At 39.5% G+C, this 25,963-nt stretch overlaps 1 protein-coding gene across 2 annotated transcripts in view; it reads left to right on the top strand.

Annotated features, from left to right (window-relative positions):
* The window catches only part of LOC147707953 (G protein-coupled receptor family C group 6 member A-like), a 114,373-nt gene that overhangs the window by 73,736 nt on the left and 14,674 nt on the right, over positions 1 to 25,963 (top strand). For both annotated transcript variants that reach the window (XM_086925265.1, XM_086925266.1), the window contains exon 5: positions 24,653 to 24,770. In XM_086925265.1, the coding sequence (XP_086781391.1) occupies positions 24,653 to 24,770 (118 nt within the window). The remainder of the gene's footprint in view (positions 1 to 24,652; positions 24,771 to 25,963) is intronic.

Raw genomic sequence — 25,963 nt, 5'->3', positions numbered from 1 at the left:
GTGCGGAAAAAAACATTTTTTTTTAAATTCCGCGAGGTTAGCTTTCGGTTCGCGAACCGGGTAGCGCCCCGGGGAGCGTATTTTGTGGAAAATTAGTGAAAAAAGTTAGAAAAAAATAATAATTGTGAGTGATCAGATGAAGGGTAGCTCTGAGAAGAGCTTTTGGGTTTATGGTACATTTAGGTACTTATAAGTAGGTACCAATGCACAGTCTTAAATTCAGAATGAAAATTCTGTTGCCCTCATCTGAGAAGTGAACTCCATCTCCTCTGTAGATATCTTGCATGTAGTAACGCAAGTTATTGTTGTACAGAGAGCCCATTCCATGGTCTCTCATGAAAGCTGAAACAGATTTGTTTACATGCTTCCTCGCTTTCTCAATTTGTGGACAAAATTGGTTGGACCACCTCCATTTCTGTCTTTGGCATATATTGGAATATACCAAGGCAGTTTGAGGAAAAAGTGCCATTAATTGCTCAAAGGTGTCCTTTAAAAGCATTTCCAGACCTACTCCTGTCAAAGTGCCCAAATCATTACCTCCACAGTGCACTATTAACAGGTCAGGTTTTGGCAAATGCATAAAGGTTTTCACCAATGGTATCAATTGGTGACATTTTAATCCTCTTTGGCCCAACCACTTAATTTCCACATCTTGTAAATTGAGGTTAGGTAAATTTCTGTTCTCAGCATACCTTTGAGCCCAGTGGATGTAACTATGTCCAACAATCCAGACCTTAAACATGGTGGGAGAAGGTTGTTCTGCAGTCAGATGAAGTGTGATAATGAAAGGGCAGTTGAAACAGTAGGAGTTTCTAAAGAAAAAAAAGTGTGGGTTTGCAATGCTAATGAATCATTAGCAGTGATTGGTGCATTTCCATTTCTGAAAACAGAAAGTTAGGGTGCATGGATGTGTTCTTTGAAACATGTAATTTGAATGGTCAAGGAAGAAACATTTAATGAAAGATTGCACTGGATACGCAGGTGCACTGAGAGTTCAGAGTTCAATTGAAACATTGTTGTGTGAATTTGCAAACATGAGAGGTCTTCCAGGAGGTGGTTGCTATGGAAAAAAGGCAGAGAGGGCAGAGGGGGGGAAGGGTTTTGATTTGAAAAAAGTGAGGGAAGAGTTATGATTGGCTAATATGAGAGATATGTGAAATGAATATCTGTATTTCTGTGCTTTCAATAGCTGCAGCCTTTGGAGTGCATCCTTTTTCTTCTGCTGAAGACAATTTGGTGTATTTCTGAGACTGTTTTCAAACCTCAAAAAATATTTGCTAAGGTGAGAAAAGATTTATTTAATTTAGATAGAGAATAGTATGATTTAAGGAGAAAATGATGAAGAAAGCTGTGTTTTTAAAATGTGGTTTTGTCTCTAGTGATATACTAATAGAATTAGTTTCTTTGAGAAATTGTAATTGCATATTCGGTGTAGCATTCTGGCATGCAGTAACACAAGTTATTGTGGTACATGGAGCCCATTCCATGGTCTGTTATGTAAGCTGAAACAGATATGTTGTTTTTAAAAACGATTTAAGAAATCAATTACATTTCTGGATATGTACTGCTAGAGCTTCATAGGTTGTTTTGAGCCATATTTACAAGGCATTTGAGTGTCTTTGATGTTATGTTTTCCTTTTAAAATGTAAAGTGTTCCTCATGGGGCAAGTGTCTTGTAAATACGCTCCCACTTGTGCTTTGCAAATTTAGATTTTGATTATGGGAGTTACATAGCCATGTTAATAATGTCCAAACAATGGTGGTAGGGCATTCAAGAAAACGTTTTTCTGTGTCTCTAGGACATTTTCAGTCCTTTCCTCTTGAATGCAGGTATACAATTGATTTATATGCTGTGTTTAAAAACGAATTTTCAAATCAATTACATTTCTTGATATGTACTGTTAGAGCTTCATAGGTTGTTTGGGGTCATATTTAGAAGGCATTTTAGTGTCTTTGATGTTATGTTTACCTTTTTAAATGGAAAGCGTTCCTCATGGGGCCCTGTGCAGTTCTTAGCCATGTTATTTAATGGGAAGTGGATAACATGGCTAAGAGCATTTGCTGGAAAATGCATGAATATCGCTGACTTTTCTGCGATATTCATGCATTGCGGGCGTTTTCTTTCGCATTTGCGAGCAGTTCTTAGCCATGTTATTTAATAGGAAGTGGATAACATGGCTAAGAGCATTTGCTGGAAAATGCATGAATATCGCTGACTTTTCTGCGATATTCATGCATTGCGGGCGTTTTTTTTCGCATTTGCGAGCAGTTCTTAGCCATGTTATCCAATGGGAGGTGGATAACATGGCTAAGAGCATTTGCTGGATAATGCATGAATATCGTTGACTTTTCAGCGATATTCATGCATTGCGGCCGTTTTTAATCGCATTTGTGATAAACAATTACATTTCTTGATATGTACTGTTAGAGCTTCATAGGTTGTTTGGGGTCATATTTAGAAGGCATTTTAGTGTCTTTGATGTTATGTTTACCTTTTTAAATGGAAAGCGTTCCTCATGGGGCAAGTGTCTTGTAAATACGCTCCCACTTGCGCTTGGCAAATTTAGATTTTGATTATGGGAGTTACCTAGCCATGTTAATAGTGTCACAAAAATGGTGCTAGGGCATTCCAGAAAACACTTTCATGTGTCTCAAGGACATTTTTAGTCATTTCTTCATGAATGCAGGTATACAATTGATTTATATGCTGTGTTTAAAAACGAATTTTGAAATCAATTAAATTTCAGGATATGTACTGTTAGAGCTTCATAGGTTGTTTGGGGTCATATTTAGAAGGCATTTTAGTGTCTTTGATGTTATTTTTCCCTTTTTAAATGGAAAGCGTTCCTCATGGGGCCCTGAGCAGTTCTTAGCCATGTTATTTAATAGGAAGTGGATAACATGGCTAAGAGCATTTGCTGGAAAATGCATGAATATCGCTGACTTTTCTGCGATATTCATGCATTGCGGCCGTTTTTTTTCCCTTTTGCGAGCACTTCTTAGCCATGTTATCCAATGGGAGGTGGATAACATGGCTAAGAGCATTTGCTTCAAAGGTTGTTTGGGGTCATACACCATTTTTGTGAAATTATTAACATGCCTATGTAACTCCCATAATCAAAAACAAAATTTGCCAACCGCAGGTGGGAGCGTATTTACAAGAAATTTGCACCATCAAGAACGTAAAATAGCATAATAGACACTCAAATGCCTTATAAATATGACCCAAAACAACTTATGAAGCACTAGCAGTGCATATTTCCAGAAATGTATTGGTTTTCATTTAATGATTTACTTCATTGGTAGGCCTTCACATGTTTTTTTACCTTGGTTTTTTTCAGTGAAAATCTTATCTGCAACCATGTGTTGGCCTCACCTCAAATAAATAAAACAGGTGATGGACTGAATGTGGATCAATGACACACATTCACCCCAGTCTAAAGATCTGGGCCTAAACAAATCTTTAGATAGGCTACATCTTATCGTCATCCTGAATTAATCATTTAAAATATTAGGGAGTGATTTATGATTGTTGTATGCCTGTTTTGTACTATTGAGTGTCATTTTTGTGATGCAGTGCTGGTGGAAAACATTTGCTATGTTAAATAATTAGTAGCGCATTAAGTTTTAGATGACTGTTATTTATTTACTGTTTGGTAATAGTGGTTAATAACATTTTATATTATATTTTTCCACAGATTCAACTGCAGATTCTTTCATAGTTTGGAAAATGCCTACAAAAAATAGAATAAGAAAGGCTAGAAAACGTCAAAGACAGCAGGATGATGTTTTATTGCAGCAGTCCTCTTCCCCAAATACTTGTCAAAACACCAAGAAAGGTCCGGGTAAGAGCACAAAATCATTCTTAAGAAATATTTGTAGTAAAAAAAGTTTTGCTCAAAAAAATGTTTCAGTCCACAAAAAGAAAAGTAATTTAAATGGAAAGGAGAGACCCATCACAAATGTTACTGGTAGAGGAAGAGATAACTCTGTGCATGATAGTAGAAGGAAACAACAGTTTAGGGACATTCGAAATCGAATGTTCCGTAACAGGATAATAGTTAATTTATTGAAAAATATTAAAAAGAAAGGCCAACAGAAAGCGGCATTTTATAAGAAGAAGAAAAATGTAGAGAAAATTATTGATCATGCTTTTGAAATTAAGCGAAAGTTGTTTATTTTGGTAATCAATAGAATTAGGAAACTAAGCAAGGTAATTTCTGATTTCAAAACAAAAAGTAGATGGAAGAGAGTAGTAAATCGTACTAACTTTTGTGAAGTTTTTTCCGGAGAATGGATGCATAGTTCAAGTTGTGAGGCATTTTTTAATGAGGAGAGTTATTTTCAGGATAATGATTTGGTGTTTGCAGTTGACACCAGTGGTCGAGCTTATGAAGTGAAGGATGGTTGTCCAGTTGAAAAAGAACAACTTGTGACAACAGAGACAGAAGAGGCACTAAGTGATGAGGTTTTAGGAAGACGTCCTAAGGGTCCTGTGTACATTTGGAAGTGTAGTTCTATTTGCAGTGTGCGACAGGTTTCCATCAATTTGCTTTGTGATTTTATACGGACATTTAATAAGAAAAGTTTGAAGCAGAAAATGAAGTTGTTGCAAGATTTAGATCCTTGCAGAGTGAGACAAATGACAGGTTTGCGTGGTCATTCACTGGCTTGTCTTTCCAGGAGAGTATGCCAGAGTGTTTTTCATCATTTCAGGATGCTAGCAGTGCATCATAATAAAGTGAGAAAATTAGTGAGAATGTTGTATTATGCTAAGAGTCCAGCAATTATGCTTAAACAATTATGTGCTGCTCTTTTGCATGGTTCTGAAATAGATGTGAAGAATATTTGTGAAGAAATTGAGTTTTGTTACTTTGGTAGTAAAGATGAGAATGTTCAAATTGACCCTGAAGTAGAGGGTAATGTTGAAGATAATGTACAGGTTTCCAGTACAGATTATTTTCAGAAGGAAATTGCCACGTTTCAGATGAAATCAAGTGAGAGGCCTAATTTCACTTGTGTATGTTGTCGACGCACTTATTATAAGAATCAGACTAAGTTAGTGGATTTATATGCAAAAAGTGAAAGGGAAAATAATAGTGAATGGAAGGATTTTGCCACATACTTGATGGTAGAAATTTTTTTTGATTTGGGAGTGGACCAACGTGTGTGTACTTATTGTTGTAACAAATTAAACCAAAACCAGATGCCTGCTAGGGCGGTTCATAATAATCTGGAATTGGTTGAGATTCCTTCAGAATTGAAGGATTTAAATACTTATGAATCTATTTTGATTCAAAGTATCCATCCCTTTCAGGCTATTGTAAGAATGGAGCCAAAGACAGGGAAGTTGCCTCCAGCAGATTTACAGAGAGGATTAAAGGGAAGAGTTGTTTATTTGCCTCTAGATTTGAACAAAAACATTAACACAATTGGAGTTGAGAAAGTGGAAGAGGAACCTCTGGTTATCTTGGTTAATGGGGTTCCGACAAAGAATAAGAAAATATGGCAAGATTTAGTGGATGTTAGGAAAGTGAAAAATGCAACTTTGTATTTGAAGAAAAATAATAAGTACTATAAGAATGTATATGTTGCAGAAGAGGAAGTAAGTGATGAAGAGGATAGCGTTTTGTGTGCTGGCCAAATTGAGAAAGTAGAGGTGTCTAATAGTGAAGAAATATATGAACATTATAGTGTTCATCCTTTGCATTCCAAGGAAGTCATGGGGAATGCAATTGAGTTGTTTCAAATGAAACAAGCCAAAGGGAGTCCCATTAGTGTTTGGGAGGAAAGTTTGGAAGCTCGGTGTTTCCCACAGCTATTTCCCACAGGTCAAGGAGGAAGATATGATGAGCGACCTCATCAAATTCCTGCGTCTGAATACCGGACTTTACGATTGTATGCAGAAGATCCTAGGTTTCGGCAATGCATTCCCTATTTGTTTCATCTCTTGTTTGAAAGCGATCTGTCAGGACTGTCATATGCAGTGAACCACATTTTAAAAAGTGGTATACAGATGCGAAACATCTCGGCAAGTGACTTTATGCATAAAGTCAATGTCCAAGACAGTATTTTGGATTCTCACTTAATTAATCTCATGGCGTGTCAGCGTGGTACTAATGAGTACTGGTACCGTCGTCATGGTGATTTAAAATGTATGCTGAGGAACTTAGGAACTCCAACATGGTTCCTCACTCTGAGCTGTGCCGAGTATGGCTGGGAAGACTTACTTGAATTTCTACGAGAGGCAAATGGAAATATTGAAAACATTGAATTCAAGACACCTGGAGAACTGTGTTCTTTGGATCCAGTGAATGTATGCAGGTACTTCAATCATAGATTTGAAGCTATGATGTCTTTCATCACAAATAAAAAGAATCCACCTCTTGGAGAGGTGTTGGATTTCTTCTGGAGAAAGGAGTACCAAGCAAGAGGTGCCCCTCATATACATATGTTGTTGTGGATCAAGGATGCACCTAAATTTGGAACAGATCCGGATGACTTAGTGATGAATTTCATAGAACAGTATTCTACGTGTGCTGTTCCAAACGCAACGGAGAAGAAAAGTCTAAGAGAACAAGTTCTACGTTTCCAAAGCCATCGTTGTGGAAAGTACTGTCGTCGTAAATTCAGAAACAAGGACAAGTTCTACACCAAATGTCGTTTCAACTTTCCACGACCGGTGATTTCTAAAGGAAGAGTGAACAGTTTGATGTCTTCGCTGCGACATAATGTGACGAGGAAATCACCCAAGAATACATACAATTTGAAAAGGAACGAAGAGTCCAAGTACATCAATGACTACAACCCAGTGATTTTGTCCATGTGGAATGCTAACATGGATATACAGTTTGTGGCTGACAACTGTATGGCTGTGGCTCGGTATGTGACATCTTACATCACCAAAAAAGAAAAGACCGAACTGAAGGATATGTGGGAGGACATTTCCCATGAAAAGAGCCTCAGCAAGAAGTTGTACAGTTTCAGTCTGAAGATGTTGTCGCATCGAGAAATCGGAGCTTACGAATGTTCTGATCGATTGTCTTCAGCAAGTCTCTATGCCAAATCCAGGAGTCTCGTTTGGGCGAGTCTTGGTCTTGCTGCAACGCGAAATCGAGTTCTAAAACCTGTCCGGGAAATTGAGTATTTGGCAGAAAAGGAACCAAACAGTACCGACATTTTGAAGACCAACATGTTGGATACATATTATCCAAATCGAAGCAGTCACCTTGAGAATGTTTGTCTATATGAGGTTCTCCAAAATTATATATTCAAGAGGAACATCAAAGAAGATATTGAGAAAGGAGTGTATGCTGTAATTGGAAGTGAGGGATGCCTGGTCAAGCAAAGAAAATGCCAATTAGTAAACCATCGAAAATTGAGTGGTGAATCTCCAGAAAAAAAGGAGTTTTTTTATTTAGCACTTTTGCAACTTTTCAAGCCTTGGCGTGCAGAAGAGGAACTGCTTGGAGATTTCCTCTGTTACGAAGACTCTTTCAATGCAGCCAAGGAGTCCATAGAATGTCCTGCTTTTTCTAAATATCAAGAAATGCTAACTTTGGAAATTGAGCAGGAAGCAACGATTGCAGCCGAGATTGCCAGAGACAGTTCTCAGGACAGTCAGAGTTCTGTTTCATTGAGTCAAGATCCACTTGGAGGACCTATTATCGAAAATGAAGCTGCCACTGCTATGAATGAAGTAGAAAGAGCCATGGCACATGCTCAGGAGGATTCAGTTAACTTAGAAGACTTGGAAAAACAACTCAACGTTGAGCAGAGGAAAATATATGATGAAGTTACCAAGGAAATTGAGCACGGATTAAGTCATGAGAAGAACGAGTGCTCATGTACATCGTTGAAGCCTGTCCGACTGTACGTGAGTGGAGAAGCGGGAACTGGAAAAAGTTTCCTCATTAAAGCAATCTCTTGTTATTTGCAGGAAAGGACTGAGTCATCGCTGTCTTGTGTTGTCACCGCTCCTACTGGACTGGCAGCACATAACATTAAAGGTATTACTTTGCATCGTCTACTGATGCTGCCGGTGGAGCATGACAACAAATTACAATACAACAAGTTATCTGGGGATGCTTGCTGTGAAGTTTCAAGAGTCTTGAGGAAAATGAAACTACTTATCATTGATGAAGTAAGCATGGTTTCCAATGTCATGCTTGCCTTTGTGCATTTGAGAATGCAAGAAGTACTTAAAACTGAATATGATGTGTTATTTGGTGGCAAACACATCATTGTTTTTGGAGATCTTCTGCAGCTGACACCAGTAAAAGGTCAACCTGTGTTCAAAATACTCACGCATGAAGATACCAGGAAGTGCCTAGGGAGCATTGGCAACGTCAATATATGGTTAAACTTCAATTATGCTGAACTGCATGAAAATATGCGTCAGGCGAAGGATGAAGATTACAAGAAAATTCTACAAGATATTAGAATTGGAAAAGTGACCGAGCATGGAAAAGAAGCGTTAAATACACGATTACTTTCAAATTTATATCCCGAACAAGAGATTGTGCCTGAGAATATTTTTCAGAAAATTACTGAGAAGAAATCCGGAATATGTTTGATGCCAACTCTTGCAGAATGTGCCTTCTTCAACAACAAAATGTTGAATTTAGAAAAGGAAGAGATTGTGAAACTTGAAGCTATTGATAAAATAGAGCATATGGGATCAACAATTATTTTGTCAGACAATTTTAAATCAAAATTGGATTCATTAGAGAAGACTATATCTAAAACAGCGGGTTTTGAAAAGACTTTGAATGTGTGTTTAAATTGCCGAATCATTTTGAGAAGGAATTTACATGTAGAAAGAGGTCTGGTAAATGGATCAATGGGTAATGTTGTTGATTTTGAGAAATACAGAAATAGAGATGGAATAGAATTTTTAAGAATTAAATTTGATGGCATTGAGGAAGTACAGCAAATTGGTCGTTGTTCTGCTAGGTTTTTGCTTGTTAAAGACTTATATGTTCGCCGTAAACAGTTTCCTGTTTGCTTGGCATATGCGGTGACAATCCATAAATCGCAAGGTTTAAGTGTAGACAGTGCATTGGTGAATATTGGCAGTTCTGTGTTCAAGGAGGGTATGGCATATGTGGCATTGTCACGAGTTAGAACTTTATCGGGATTGTACTTGATTGACTGTGATGTCACAAACATTTGTGCGGATCTAGATTGTGTTAAGGAATACAATAGGTTAAGAAGAGAGTATGCGCCACATTTGCCTCAATATCCTTTGTTTGAGAAACGTGTGGTAGGCCGGAAACGTAGAAATAGCAGTAATAGTAGGGAGGTTGTTGCAAAAAGACTAAAAGTCAATGAACCGAAAATTGTTAGCAGAAAGAAAGTGGATTCTGTTGAAGATGTTGTCGGTTTTCAATTTGAAAACAGTTCTGGTGTCAACTGCTATGCAAATGTAGTGGTTAATGTTCTCTTTTCACTAGAGAGTTTAAAAGAACAGATTCTGTTGAATTCAGAACAAATTTTATGCAGTTTGTTGAATTCTGTTTTCGAGAAATGTAGCACTGATCGAACAAAAGTAGAAAGTGTGTCTGAAGTTCGTTATCTGTTAGATGAATGTTCAGGTCAAACAGACTTCTCTGAAAATAATCAGCAAGATTGTCAGGAGTTTTTAATGTATATGCTTGATATATTGCAAGATGAGGGTGTAGATGTAGATCACCTGTTTGGGCTTTCTTATCAATGGCAGCATGACTGCGAGAATTGTAGGGTATCAAGTACTACTAGTGTAGACTCAGAAAGATTTATATATTTAACTTTGCCAGACAGTAAATCAGTCTCCTTTAATAAGCTAGTAAATGCAGCGGATCACAACATGGAGTGTAGCCAATGTAAATCTGAAATGATGTCAACATTATTTATACGTAGATATGGACAGTATGTCATTTTAATGATGCAACGATGTAGGCCTGATGGATCAAAATTGTCAACTTTAATAAAAAAATTTGTGGCTTCTCAGCTTTCAATATCAGGAAGGACTTTTGTAACTGTAGCAATTATCTATCACGATGGTCCTTCAACAACTTCAGGACATTATACAGCTTATTTAAAGTCTCGAAACGGCTGGTCATTCTGCAATGATTCCGTTGTAACTTTAAAAAAAAAATTGCCGTTTGACCTTAAAAATTCTTACCTGGTGTTTTTAAAACCAAAATTTTAAAGAAAGAATCTCGGGATTTCCTGTGAAGAATTGTAAAAGGTTCATCAAGTTGAGGGAATGTAAGTCTGCAATGCTGTCTAGATTATTGGTCCAAAACTTTTAATTATAATGTCAATTTTTAAAATCCGACTATATAAACCTGATGCAAGTAAGTCTGCTTCATAGTAAGCAGTATCAGTGTCATAGGAAAAGGAGAACGTGAGTGACAAAGAAGGGTAAGATATTAGTAGTCCAGGATTGTGAAAATTATCTTAAATGTTTTCTTTTTGAAAGTTGCGAAAATAGAAAATGACGGGATTTGATTGGAAGAATTACAAGACTTGTGAATCGCTGCAACATGATTTGGCCTAGTGGAAACATGTGGTAGAATGTGAGAAGTCTTTTCTTGTATGTAACATATTTTTCGAATCGTTGGAGGTTTTCTTTCAGAAAGTGGCGGGCTGACAATATTTATAGCACAACACAGTGGACGCTGTTCATAGGACATCCTTCGACGTCATTGAAAGTAAGTTAATTTTAAGGAGTTTTGAATTCAGATTTCTTATGTTGAATGGGTTTTTTAAACACAATCATTTTGATTGTGTTTTTTTTTCCCCGCTGTTACATGATGAATACCTTCAAGTCACTGATTTCAGTGAAATTTGATACATTCTGAGAACAGCAAAAATAAACCATTTAACATGTATAATTAATGTTCTGCTTTTTGTACTTATGATATACATTTAGAAATGTGAGGTAGATATGGAGAAACTGAGGCTTCTGTAAGTGTCAATTTTAATGCTTACAGTGCTGTACTTCTGGGTACTGTTTTTTTTTAAAAAAAATGAATAGGCCTCACCTCAAAGAAAGCTCTTGAAAGCACACATCTTATTTGCATCCTGAAACAATCATTTAAAATGTTAGACACAATTTTATGATGGCTTTACATCTTTTTTGCGCTGCTATTGCATCACTATTGTGAGACATTAGCAGTGCAAAAGAAGCACCATGTTCCAAAATAGGCCTCAGTTCATCAACATCAAGATACAGTTTGTTTAAAATATATATGTTTAGGATTGTGTAGGGGACGTAGAGAAGCAGAGGCTTCTGTAAATGTCAAAGTTGTTGAAAAACTGTTTCTTCTTGAACCTTTTCCCTTGTCTTTTCTAATTTTTAAATACATGTTTTAATATTTTTGGAAATGTTTGTTCTCTCTTTTACAGATTGAAAGTATGAAAAAATATTTTAAAAAGGTAACAAGAATTATAAGGTAAATGTTTTCTACTCTTTTTACCCGCAATGCACTGCTGATGATGGCACTGACCATGTCATGAATGATGTAATAAGAGGACATGACTTACTTCATTGGTAGGCCTTTACATGCATTATCTGCTCTGTATTCTTCAACAAGTGTAAAATTGATCTGTAACCCTGAGTAGGTCTCTCCTTAAACAAATCTCAGGAGAGATCACACCTTATCGTCATCCTGAATTAATAAATAGATCTATTAAACAGTATCTCTGGTTTACTCCCTATAGCTGTCTTTCTTTTAACATTACTCTCTGTTTACTTCCCTTATACTAACTCTTCTTTTTTTAAAAAAAATATTTTTTTGGTTCGCTTCAAGTTCGCGAACCGGGCAGCGAACGGGAAAGCAAACCAAAAGAAATAGAGTTTGCCAGAGTGCTAAACATTCTAGCAATTTTATTTGAAAGGGGAGGTAGTTGTGAAAAGAACTTTTTTTTTTTGTTTTTGTTGTTTTATTTATTTTTATTTTTTCTGAACATTTTTTGATTTTTTTGTATTTTTAGAACAGTTTTATGTTTTTTTTGTGTTTTTTATGGAGGGGAAACAACAAAAAAACAGGCATTGAAAAGGGCTCAACAGGAGCAAAAAAAAAATTACTGCTTGGGTGGGTTAGGGCACTTGTGGTTTTCGTATGCAATGTTGATCAATTTCACGCTCATGTTTCCACATGAGAGCATCGCACCACAATATAAGCAGGTAAACTTCATGTGTTTGAAGTTTTGCTGTATATTTGGCACAGTTTCCTGTGCCTCTCTTCCTGTCAAAGAGATAGTTGACGTTGACCTGGCCACAGGAGTTGTCGGGGGATTATCTTGGAGGTCACGCAACTCTGCCCGGCTGTAGTTTAGTGGATGCCACCTGGCCATATGGCGATGCATAGTATAGTTGCCCATACTATATTTTTTCTCTGTGCCTCTAGACAATCTGTATTTACAGATGAGGCAGGTGGCATATTTAGCATTAACCTTCTTCTCCCCTTGAGGGATGGAAAAAAACTGCCATATGAAACTTGTTTTCCTTCGAGAAACACGGGGCAACTCCTGTATAAATTCTGGTTCATCTCTATCCTCTTCTTCTTGTTCCTCCTCTTCCTCCTCTCTGTTGGAGATGAATTGACTTGGTGGTCCTCTCTTCTTATGAGGAGGTGGAGGTGGTGGTGGGGGTGCACCAGCTGCAGCAAGTATAGAAGCCATTGCTGAACTCCAGGAAAATGGTCTTTCTCTCACCAAGATGAAAGTCAGAGTGAGGAAAGAAGGAGGGGTTTACATGATTTGGGAAAAGCAAAAGTTCTGAACCAATGAAAAGTGTTATTTTTAGGTCACATGACCTAGTCATACATCATTTGGAAACCAAAAGTGAAATGAACCAATGAAAAGTTTGATAAACAAGTCACATGACCTGTTCCGCTTACGTTACGCGGTGCGCGCCGCGTCCCGGATCGCTTCCGGTTCGCGGTCCGGAGCACTTCCGGGAGCGCTAACGCGGCGCGTCATAAGACGCATTACGCGACAACGTGATACGTCGCGCTTCCGCGACGCGTCACAGTTGCGCTAACGTAACGTTTACCGGTTCGCGGACTAGGTCGCGGCATCAAGATGAGCTAACGGAAAGCTTCCCGGTTCGCGAACTGGAAGCGAAGAAAAAAAATATTAAAAAAAAAATTATTAATAAACATCTAAAATATATTTTAAGATTTAAAGAAGAATACATTTTACAGCTAGAGATGTTAGCTTTTAAAAAACCAATGAAATTCACAGAAAAAACCATAGGTTATAGACCATATATAGTTAGGAATTTGCATTTACAAAACCTTGAAAATTCACTGAAAAAACCATAGGTTATAGACCATATATAGTTAGGGATTTGCATTTACAAAACCTTATTTTACTCGCATAAAACCATTGAAATTCCATATATAGTTAGTTGCGCTAACTATATATCGCGCACCCGCAATCCACTGCTGATGATGTCACATATTACATCATTCATGACATGGTCAGTGACATCACTGATGACATCACTGATGACATCTCAAATGACGTCACTGATGACATCACTGATGACATCTCAAATGACATCACTGATGACATCTCAAATGACATCACTGATGACATTTCATTTGATATTACTGATCACATCACTGATGATATCATTCATGTGTTAATACGATGAACCTCTTCAGACTCTAATATAACCTTAGATACAATCAGTGTAAACAGACACTCACAGACTGTCACTCATCCATGGAGTTACTCACACAACTAGTCAGTCATGCAAAGAATCAATCACACCTCCATTTCCTCAACTATACAGTTATACAAACTTTACTTATTCAAACATATACTAACACATATTTACTCTCTTATACAATCCCTGATACAAGTTCACAATGATCCATACAGCCACTCACACATTCACTGGCTCTTATGCACAGTTATTTATATATGTCAACTCTCACATGTACTGTGTTTTACATATGTACTTACTTTGACATGTAGCACTGAGATATCCATTCACTCACCAATACACTCATGCACACAGTCAACCGCCCATACAGCTGTTTCCACATGCACTTTTGAAACCATACATCTAGTGAATCAACTGCTCACACATCTATGCACAGAGTCATACACCTCCCAGCCACCCACACACACACTCAGTCTCCCATACAAATACTTGGGCAACCAATCAATAACCCATATAGTTACTCATATAGCTACTTATCAACACATGCAGCAGTTTACAGAACAACAGACATAATGATGCACAAATTAAGACAGTTTAGTCACTAACCCATGCACTCAGTGAGACACATTTAATCACTCACTCATACAGTCAGTCATGCACCTACTAAATCCTTCATCCAGACACTTATACATCCACTCATTCTTCAATATGTAAGACATATTTACACTTTACAGAAACATACAGTCACTGGATGTTGTCATCAGTGATGTCATCAGTGATGTCACTGACCATGTCATGAATGATGTAATATGTGACATCATCAGCAGTGGATTGCGGGTGCGCGATATATAGTTAGCGCAACTAACTATATATGGAATTTCAATGGTTTTATGCGAGTAAAATAAGGTTTTGTAAATGCAAATCCCTAACTATATATGGTCTATAACCTATGGTTTTTTCAGTGAATTTTCAAGGTTTTGTAAATGCAAATTCCTAACTATATATGGTCTATAACCTATGGTTTTTTCTGTGAATATATATATATATATATATATATGTATATTCACTGAAAAAACCATAGGTTATAGACCATATATAGTTAGGAATTCGCATTTACAAAACCTTATTTTACTCACACAAAACCATTGAAATTCCATATATAGTTAGTTGCACTAACTATATATCGCGCACCCGCAATCCACTGCTGATGATGTCACATATTACATCATTCATGACATGGTCAGTGACATCACTGATGACATCACTGATGACATCTCAAATGACATCTCAAATGACATCACTGATGACATCACTGATGACATCTCATTTGACATTATAATAATAAACTTTATTCGGATTTTTTACAAAGATCCATAAAAGCAGTACATAGTAAAATAAATCTGCAGTGCAAAATAATTACAGATAACTTTAAAAATAGCAAAAGGAATTTCGGTAGTTTATACAGTACTATTATATTTGAAAGGTTTTTCCTGTGTCCGTATATACATTTCAGAAAATTAAGAACATGGTAACATGTGGCTTCAGTATCCAAAAGCTGCAAACTCAACATGGCTACTCGACATTGTCTAAGACCCCAAGATTTTAAAAGAGTCAGTAACCAAAGTTTGCGGTGTTCCTGATAAAATTTACAGAACAGAACAGTATGAAGGGTGGTTTGTCTTGATTTCCCATCGCATGGACATGGGAGTGGATTTGGGTCCCAAACGTTTGGCGTTGGAAAAGCTACCAATTTGTGAAATATGTTCAGTCTGAATCTTATCAGGAGAAATCGGTCGAAGGTGCCAATGTCGAGATTTAAATAGGGCTGCATTAAAAGAGTAGATTGGACCATTATTGCGTGCTGTACCGACTGTTTCCCGGCTTCTGATTGTAATCTCAGATTACCCAGGTGGTCCAAGGCTCGTGTTTTTAAGTTATTTTTTGAGAGTTCTCCAATTTTTTCGGGGTTTGAATAGTATTTTTCTATTCCAAGGTCAAAGAGGAAGTTCCGGATATAGGCCAGCCATTTGATTTTTAAAGCGTAGTCCAGGGACATTGCATCTGCCAGTATTGTTTTTGTAAGGTCGTTTTTTTCTGAAGCCCAGATACGTCGCCATAAAAGAAGTGGTTGGATTTTCGCAAGATCTTCGATATATGGAACACCCAATTCTAAATGGCAGGCGTAGGTCGAAGAACTTTTGGGGGCTGATAAAAGGAATCTGAAAAAATTGTTTTCTGCAGTTTGCAGAGAGGTAACATCCGTATGGCCCCATAGTCCTGCTCCATATAAAGCTGTAGATTGGCATTTGGCTTTATATATGGTCATCAATTCTCTGGGCGGACGTTTTCCTAATTTTTGTGTGAACGACACCAATGCGGCTAGTGCTCTTTTAAAACAATGTTTTCTGGCTTCTACTGCTGGTTTCCAGGAGAGTTTATTATCTATCATGACTCCCAGATAGCAGTATTCATTTGTAGAGTCTATTTTTTGGGTGTCAAGATAGATAGATTTTTGCTGTTTTCTCCCAACCCCAGCCTTCATTACGAAAGTCTTTTTTACATTTATATGAAGGTCAAGGGTTCTCATGAACTGCGCATATCTGCTGAGGGATCTTTGGAGTTCACGAGGGGTTTGTGCAAGGAGGACGGCGTCGTCCGCGTAGAGCAGAGCGGGGATCGGGCGATGTTTGGCCAGTGGAAGATCTCGGGCACCCTTCAGGAGCTCTACCTCCAGGTTGTTAGTGTAGAGGGAGAAAAGGAAGGGTGCCAGGGCGCATCCTTGTCTAACCCCACGCTCTACTCTGAAGGACGCCGTCAGTTCCCCCTTTGTGCCGTAGCGGACTCTTGCGGATGGATTGGAATAGAGTTCCCTTAAAAAGTTCAGGAGTGATGGATCTACCCCCATTTCTGCTAAAAGGGACCATAATTTTGTATGGGAGACACAGTCGAAAGCCGCGGACAAGTCTACATAGGTCATATAGAGTTTTGCTTTCTTTGCATGCACATATTTTCCAAAAATTACCGATAGATTTAGGGCTTGTTCCACGGTTCCTAGTCCTTTTCTAAATCCGAATTGTGGGTCGGATAGGATGCCTCTCTCTTCCGCCCAATCCTGAAGTCTTTCTAGGATCACTCTACCTGCTATTTTCCCTAGTGAATCCAGCAAGGAAATTGGGCGGTAGCAGGCAGGGTCCATGCGGTTACCTTTTTTGAATATCGGCACCATGATGGACCTTGTCCATGACTCCAAAATTCCTTTTTTTGCCGATGCGGTGCAGACCCTTGTTAAGATCGGTGCCCAAAGTTCTGTTTGGTATTTAAAAAAGTCTGCCGGGACTCCATCCGGGCCTGGATCTTTTCCTTTTTTGGTTGAGTTCAGTGCCAAAAGAATCTCGGAGATTTCGAAATTTATGTCTATAGGGTATGGTAGGAATGTTTTTTCCTCCTCTTCCGTCTCTTGATCAGAGGATGGTTTTTGGAAGATGCTGGTAAAATGTGATACCCAAGCTGCAGCATCTATGGCGGCTTCGATTTTTGGGCACGTGTCGTCTACCAAGAAGGGAGTTCTTATGATTCTCCAGAAGGCTTGAGGGTTTTTTTCTTGTGCACTGGTGTGGAGTTCATGCCAAAGCGCTTGCTTGAGTTCCTCTTTCCTCTTTTTCCTTGTTTTGTAATATTCACTTCTGAGGGTGGCTATAGTGCGATGGTCCCTTTCATCTTTGTTTAAGGCTAGCTTCAGCTTTGTGTGAGCCTTAGTACACTCTTGGTTGAACCAGCCTTTGAGTCGGGATAGACCGGGTTTTTGTTTTGCTGTAAGTAAAACCTTTAATTTGTCCATAATTTGGGCGAAGTTGTTAAGAAGCTCCTCGTCTTTTGTTGCTATGTCCAAACAAATTTTGATTTGGGGATAGACTGATCTTATTAGCTCTTTAGTAAGTTCTTCTGGGTTGATCCTTCCCCATCTTATTGAATACCCATTTAGTTTATCCATATTGATATTTTCTTGGGTTAGTGCATTGGCTATTGTTACTGGAGAACATTGTTGGTAGTTTAGTAAGACTTCCAGATTTAGTATTGCATGGTCACTTTGGGGATTCGGCTTGACTTCAAAGTTTTTTACTCTTGATTGTAAGGATGTTGATATTAGTATGAAGTCTACCGTGGTTTTATAGCCTCTTCCTAAGTAAGTAGGTGCTAGTGAATTATCTCCATGGTCCAAGGTGTTTACTATCTGGAGATCCAGGTCGGATAGGAGATCATTCATTTGTCTGCCCATGTTGTTATGCGAAAAATGGGTGAGTGAGAGGCCTTCTTCTGTCACCATGCCAGGACATTTTCTTTTTGGTTGGGTACAGGCGTGAAGGTTGAAGTCACCTGCCCATATTATTGTTGCCGGGCCTCTTTCTCCTTGTTTCATTCTGAGGGTGGTTAGTTTTTCGTGGAGATGGGTCAGGACTCCCTGAAAGTCTAGTTCATCCAGGTTGTTATAAAAATTAATGATAACCATTGACTCTTTTTTCGGGAAGAAGAGACCAAGGATCTGCAAATTAGAGTCCAGTTCTATGACCTTTATTTTGGTGTTTTGGATAGTATTGGCTACGTAGATACACAGGCCTCCCTTTGGTCTACCTATCTGTCCCGGCTTTGCGAGAGAGGAGTACGTCTTGTAACCCTGTAGGTGGTGTTCTTGTAATGACCATGTCTCCTGTATGCATATTATTTGGTGGTTATGCGTGTGATGCATAATTGTCCCATCCTCTATTTTTGTCCTTAATCCTGCGATGTTCCACGAGATCAGGCTCAGGATTGTTGGGCTATCCCTTGAGCTTTTTACTATTTTTGGTTCGTTAAAGATCTCTGGGGCTGGAGGGATCTCTGGGTCTAGAGGGACTAATGGAGAGACCGTGGGTTCCGATGGGTCTGTGTGAATTTGGGGGTGTTCTTGTAGCTGTGACATTACTGATCACATCACTGATGATATCATTCATGTGATAATACGATGAACCTCTTCAGACTCTAATATAACCTTAGATACAATCAGTGTAAACAGACACTCACAGACTGTCACTCATCCATGGAGTTACTCACACACCTAGTCAGTCATGCAAAGAATCAATCACACCTCCATTTCCTCAACTATACAGGTATACAAACTTTACTTATTCAAACATATACTAACACATATTTACTCTCTTATACAATCCCTGATACAAGTTCACAATGATCCATACAGCCACTCACACATTCACTGGCTCTTATGCACAGTTATTTATATATGTCAACTCTCACATGTACTGTGTTTTACATATGTACTTACTTTGACATGTAGCACTGAGATATCCATTCACTCACCAATACACTCATGCACACAGTCAACCGCCCATACAGCTGTTTCCACATGCACTTTTGAAACCATACATCTAGTGAATCAACTGCTCACACATCTATGCACAGAGTCATACACCTCCCAGCCACCCACACACACACTCAGTCTCCCATACAAATACTTGGGCAACCAATCAATAACCCATATAGTTACTCATATAGCTACTTATCAACACATGCAACAGTTTACAGAACAACAGACATAATGATGCACAAATTAAGACAGTTTAGTCACTAACCCATGCACTCAGTGAGACACATTTAATCACTCACTCATACAGTCAGTCATGCACCTACTAAATCCTTCATCCAGACACCTATACATCCACTCATTCTTCAATATGTAAGACATATTTTAACTTTACAGAAACATACAGTCACTGGATGTTGTCATCAGTGATGTCATCAGTGATGTCATTTGAGATGTCATCAGTGATGTCATCAGTGATGTCACTGACCATGTCATGAATGATGTAATATGTGACATCATCAGCAGTGGATTGCGGGTGCGCGATATATAGTTAGTGCAACTAACTATATATGGAATTTCAATGGTTTTGTGTGAGTAAAATAAGGTTTTGTAAATGCGAATTCCTAACTATATATGGTCTATAACCTATGGTTTTTTCAGTGAATTTTCAAGGTTTTGTAAATGCTAATTCCTAACTATATATGGTCTATGACCTATGGTTTTTTCAGTGAATTTTCAAGGTTTTGTAAATGCTAATTCCTAACTATATATGGTCTATAGCAGGGATACTCATAGTACGGCCCGCGGGCCAGTGGCGGCCCGGCAAGCCTTCCCTGGCGGCCCGCGGACCCCCGAGACATCATACCTGTGTTTCCCGAGTTTTTTTTTTTAAGTGTCTGCAGCAGCGAGAGAGACTCTTGCTGCTTTGTGGGGGCTGCCGGTCGGGCGATCCTAGGAATGGCCAGAGTAAAGCTGCAGGGGCCTAAGGAGAGGTGAAATACAAAGGCATCATTAACATGCAAATGGTCTTTTAATGACCTGTGAAGTACTCGGGTGCGGCTGTGTGTGTGTGCCCCGGCTGGCGCACAGGCAGGGTGAGGTGACAGAGGGAGTGGGAGGGAAAGGGAGGGGGAGGGGGACGGAGAGGGAGAGAGAGAGTGAGAGGGAGTGAGTGAGTGAGAGGGAGGGAGGGAAGGAGTGAGTGAGAGGGAGGGAGTGAGTGAGTGAGTGAGTGAGTGAGAGGGAGTGAGTGAGTGAGAGGGAGTGAGAGGGAGTGAGAGGGAGAGGGAGTGAGGGAGAGGGAGTGAGGGAGAGGGAGTGAGGGAGAGGGAGGGAGTGAGGGAGAGGGAGTGAGGGAGAGGGAAGGAGTGAGGGAGAGGGGGAGAGGGAGGGAGTGAGGGAGAGGGAGTGAGGGAGAGGGAGTGAGTGACTGAGAGGGAGTGAGTGACTGAGAGGGAGTGAGAGAGAATGAGTAAATGAGTGGGTGTGAGTGGGTGTGAGTGAGTGGGAGTGAGTGGGAGTGAGTGAGTGGGAGTGAGTGAGTGAGTGGGAGGGAGAGTGTGAGAGGGAGAGAGAGAGGGGTTGAGAGGGAGTTGGTGTGGGAGAGGAAGTGAGTGAGGGAGAGGGAGGGAGTGAGTGAGGGGGAGTGAGTGAGGGAGAGGGAGTTAGTGGGAGTGAGCGAGTAAATGAGTTGAGTGAGTGAGAGGGAGTGAGTGAGCGGGAGTGAGTGAGAGGGATGAAGTGAGTGAGAGGGATGGGGTGAGAGGGATGGTGTGGGAGGGAGGGAGGGAGTGAGTGGGAGTGAGTGAGTGGGAGTGAGTGAGTGGGAGTGAGTGAGTGGGAGGGAGAGTGTGAGAGGGAGAGAGAGAGGGGTTGAGATGGAGTGAGTGAGGGAGAGGGAGTTAGTGAGGGAGAGGGAGTGAGTGAGGGAGAGGGAGAGGGAGTGAGTGAGAGGGAGTGAGTGAGGGAGAGGGAGTGAGTGAGGGAGAGGGAGTGAGTGAGGGAGAGGGAGTTAGTGGGAGTGAGTGAGTAAATGAGTTGAGTGAGTGAGAGGGAGTGAGTGAGCGGGAGTGAGTGAGAGGGATGAAGTGAGTGAGAGGGATGAGTGAGAGGGATCCGGTGGGAGGGAGGGAGGGAGTGAGTGGGAGGGAGTGAGTGAGAGGGAGTGAGTGGGAGAGAGTGAGAGGGAGTGAGTGGGAGGGAGTGAGTGAGAGGGAGGGAGTGAATGAGAGAGAGTGAGTGAGTGAGAGGGAGGGAGTGAATGAGTGAGAGTGAGTGAGAGTGAGAGGGAGGGAGTGAATGGGAGGGAGTGAGCGGGAGGGAGTGAGAGAGGGAGAGAGTGAGAGTGAGAGTGAATGAGTGGGAGAGGGAGGGAGAGGGAGTGAGTGAGACAGAGAGGGAGTGAGACAGACAGGGAGGGAGAGGGAGTGAGATGGAGACAGAGAGGGAGGGAAAGGGAGGGAGTGAGAGGGAGGGAAAGGGAAGGAGATGGAGAGGGAGAGGGAGGGAAAGGAAGGGAAATGGGGGGAGAGGGAGGGAAAGGGAGTGAAAGGGGGTGAGACAGAGAGTGAGTGAGAGGGAGGGAAAGGGAGGGGGACGGAGAGGGAGTGAGAGAGAGGGAGTGGGAGAGAGGGAGTGAGACAGTCAGAGTGAGACAGAGGAAGACAGGAGAGAGGGAGGGTGAGAGGGAGAGAGAGCTAGAGAGAGGGAGGGAGACCGAGAGAGATGTGTGTATGCCGGGACGGCTCAGTGGACGAAGGCGTCCGCTGCAGGGACCTATGATCAACCTCATGGTCAGTTTTATGTTGTTGCTCTAGCCCCTCCCCCTCCCCCACTGACCCTGCCCCCCCACCGATGCGGCCCTCGGACACAAACCAAACTGTAAATTTGGCCCCCGAGAGAAAGTTTGTGAGTACCCATGGTCTATAGCCTATGGTTTTTTCAGTGAATATATATATATACATACATATATAAACATATATCATCTGTATATCTATATAAATACAAACATAAATGCATGCATACATATACTTATATGCATACAGATGCATGTTATTTACATGAAAGTTGAAAAAACACTAATAAAAGCAAAGCTAAAAAGCCACCTCATTACAAACAGAATGGCTTTAACTTAAACGAGGGCGAGATCTATTGCATTTTCAATGCTTGTTTACTTTGGTTCCATCAAGAAGGCATTCAGATGTGTCACACATTTGCCATAAATTCTGAATGTTAGCACTCTAGTTGCACATTAGATCACTGTAGTAAAGCTACTGCTCACCAGGGACGTCTGCTGCTGGTATTCAAAGTGCATGTTTCAGTCTGCATGTCAGAATTTTTTTAATGAAATAGAAGAGGATTTGAGAAGTCACTCAAAATGATCCCTAATTTTTCTTTCTGAAGCACTAATCATACTTTCTATGGCAAAATTAACCCCCTCATGTTGTTCCTTTTTAAATTGAGTGTTTTCAGACTTACCACTTCATTCCAATCAAGATGGCTTCTGGTGTGCCATACTTTTGTCATAAGTAAGACTGTTAGCGCTCTAGTTGTTCTTTAGAACACTCTGGGACATTCTGTCATTGGGCTATACTTGGGGTACATCTGGGTGATATTTGGGCTACATTTAGGCTCTTTTGTCTCTGGTGGCTATCTTGGGAGACTGTATGTCAGAATTTTTTAATGAAATTGAAGAGGGTTTGAGAAGTCACTCAAAATGTGCCCTAATTTTTCTTTCTGCAGCACTAATCATAATTCATATGGCAAAATATACCCCCTCATTTTGTTCCTTTTTAAATTAAATGTTTTAAGAGTTACCACTTTATTCCAATCAAGATGGCTTCAGGTGTGCCATACCTTTGTAATAAGTAGGACTGTTAGCGCTCTAGTTGTTCTTTAGAACACTCTGGGACATTCTGTCATTGGGCTATACTTGGGCTACATCTGGGTGATATTTGGGCTACATTTGGGCTCTTTTGTCTCTGGTGGCCATTTTGGGAGACTGCATGTCAGAATTTTTTTATGAAATAGAAGAGGATTTGAAAAGTCACTCAAAATGTGCCCTAATTTTTCTTTCTGCAGCACTAATAATACCTTCTATTGCATAATATACCCCCTCATCTTGTTCCTTTTTAAATTAAATGTTTTAAGAGTTACCACTTTATTCCCATCACGATGGCTCCAGGTGTGCTATACCTTTGTAATAAGTAGGACTGTTAGCGCTCTAGTTGTTCTTTAGAACACTCTGGGACATTCTGTCATTGGGCTATACTTGGGCTACATCTGGGTGATATTTGGGCTACATTTGGGCTCTTTTGTCTCTGGTGGCCATTTTGGGAGACTGCATGTCAGAATGTTTTAATGAAATAGAAAAGGATTTGAGAAGTCACTTAAAATGTGCCCTAATTTTTCATTCTGCAGCACTAATCATACTTTCTATGGCAAAATATACCCCCTCGTGTTGTTTCTTTTTAAATTAAATGTTTTAAGAGTTACCACTTTATTCCAATCAAGATGGCTTCAGGTGTGCCATACCTTTGTAATAAGTAGGACTGTTAGCGCTCTAGTTGTTCTTTAGAACACTTTAGGAGGCTGCAGTAGAACACAAAGGAATCAACTGACAGTCTCTGTCCTTGTTGGATGTACATGTTTTACTGAGAATGTCAGACTTCATTTTCACATGACTGAGAAAGATAATGTGAATTTACAGAAAATATGCTTTCAGTTTAGCTTATAGATCCCCTTCCAAACCACTGTGGGAAAATCATGAGATATTAGTTTTCTTTCAAACAATATTCATGATATCACAGCAGAAGGTTTTTTCACATGGTAAAATCACCTTAGAACCCACCACAATTCCTAAAACGAGTATGGTACCATCAACAAATGATTTATAATGTAACTAAAGTCCTAAAACCCTCTATTAACTACAATGCTTTTTAATGAGGTGCCATCATGTATATTGGTCCCAAGATGGCTGCCAACACTTCTTGGATGAAGTGCTGACAGCCAATCAGATCAGATGTGTGGTTAGGCTCCGCCCAGATATATATCTTTTTTTGAACCTAAATTACTCAAAATCCACTGGAGCACATATATTGAGACCTAGCAAAGGCACATCGGGCTAACAGTCCCTACAATTTTGCCAAGTTTCGTGCAAATCCATTCAGCCGTTCGAGCTAAAAGTGAGGCCAACCGCCCTATGGAAATTAACATGGGAAAAACGCGTTTTGGGACACCCCTTTTTTCTCAGCCCCCCTTAATGAAACCCCCCCAAATTGTCAGGGGCTGCTCAGAAACAAAATGTTCCATTTTCCTGAAAATTTCAGCCAATTCCGTCCACAAACGCCAAAGTTATTAGACATAGAATTTTCAAAAATCCCATAGAGAAAAAATCCTAACTATATATACCTACTGGCGACCGCCAGTAGGTAATATATATATAGCCATGTTGCCTGTCCAATATTTATCTTCTGTAAAAATGCTTAAAGAACAGGCATATTTAACTGACTTCCATTTAAAGCTGCTAATATATAAACAAATGAATTAAAAGGGCATAAGGTACAGTGGAGAATTAGGATTTACACATTTTTTTCTTTCTTTTTATTGTGATTGTATTTCTAATCCTACAGATTCCATTTTCTAATTGCTCTCTGCCATGCAGGCCTGGCCAATACAAACAACATTCATCCCCCAGCTGTTGCTATATATGCACATTTTGCCCAGAAGGATACTACTCTAATGCCTCTGGTAAGTATGTGATAAAGCAATACATTTGGGCATTGTTATCATTGTTGTGGTCAACCATTCCCCTAGATAATTGTGGCGAATGTAGTTGCTATTATATATTAACTTATATATTTTATAAAGAACATTTATGCATTAATTAATATATGTTTCCACTGGTAAAAACACGTTGCAATCTATGCTTTGTTAACCCAGTACAAATAATCCAGACTTGTCTTGTGAGAACTTGCCTCAAGTGAGGTCTGAGTCCCTCAAACAGTGAGATACTGCACAGTTCAGGATAGTCATTGGACTTTGAGCATTTTCTGTGAAGTTCCCAGACAGTTACTAGTATAGAATGAACACTCTATAATTTTGTGAAAATCATTTTCCCTATTAAGGTATATGGATGAAGCATAGGAGGGTGGAGACCTGAACCAGAAGACACACAAAAATCAGGTTCAGTAGGGGAGACCAATGTCTTTAAAAACGGGTTTGAAGAGATTAGTCATTACATTAAATGCTCCTCATGAATTTAGTTTTTTTACTTAGCAAGGGCCAGATGTACAGAGCAATTTTGTGGTTACAGAGCAAGCCCGCAAATTTGCTAAATCACATAGTTTGTGACTTATAAATGTCTTGTACAAACTTTCTAAACACATTTTAGTATTCAGTAACTTGTTACCAAACCACAAATGGGTTTAGAAATGTATTACAAATCACAATTTGGAAGGGAATTATTTAGGGCATTTGTACAATATTCCGATTTACCATTGTATGTATTTATGGTTCGTAAGGACAATTTCAGTTACAAATCATTTGTAGGTTACCTATTCATCAAAGCATGTGGTAACCCATTTGGAAAGAGAAAGGGGTTCCTGTGGGACGTCTTTCCTTTTGTTAATAAAAAACATTTTGTTTGGGAGTGGGCAGTGGTCCAGGGCAAAAAGAATTGTGTTTTTCTTTTAATGCAGACTTGTTTCCTTTAAGGAAAATGGATTGATTTTAAATACAAATGTTCTATATTTTTAAATAAAAAAATCACATATATGGTGGTCTACGGACCCCAATTGGCCAACCTCTGTGTGATGGTATCCAACCAATGTGTGCCACAGTTTGTGACCTATCTAATGAATATTGAATATCAGTAAAGATTGGCAAATTGCAACCCTCTTTGAATGGCTTTCTACAATGGATTCTCACTAGATCTGGCCCCA

This window comes from Lissotriton vulgaris, chromosome 6 (genome assembly GCF_964263255.1).
Source record: "Lissotriton vulgaris chromosome 6, aLisVul1.2, whole genome shotgun sequence".
Classification (NCBI taxonomy): Eukaryota; Metazoa; Chordata; class Amphibia; order Caudata; family Salamandridae; genus Lissotriton; species Lissotriton vulgaris.
Note: the sequence above shows the minus strand (reverse complement) of the source record. Positions and strands in the feature narration are given on the sequence as shown.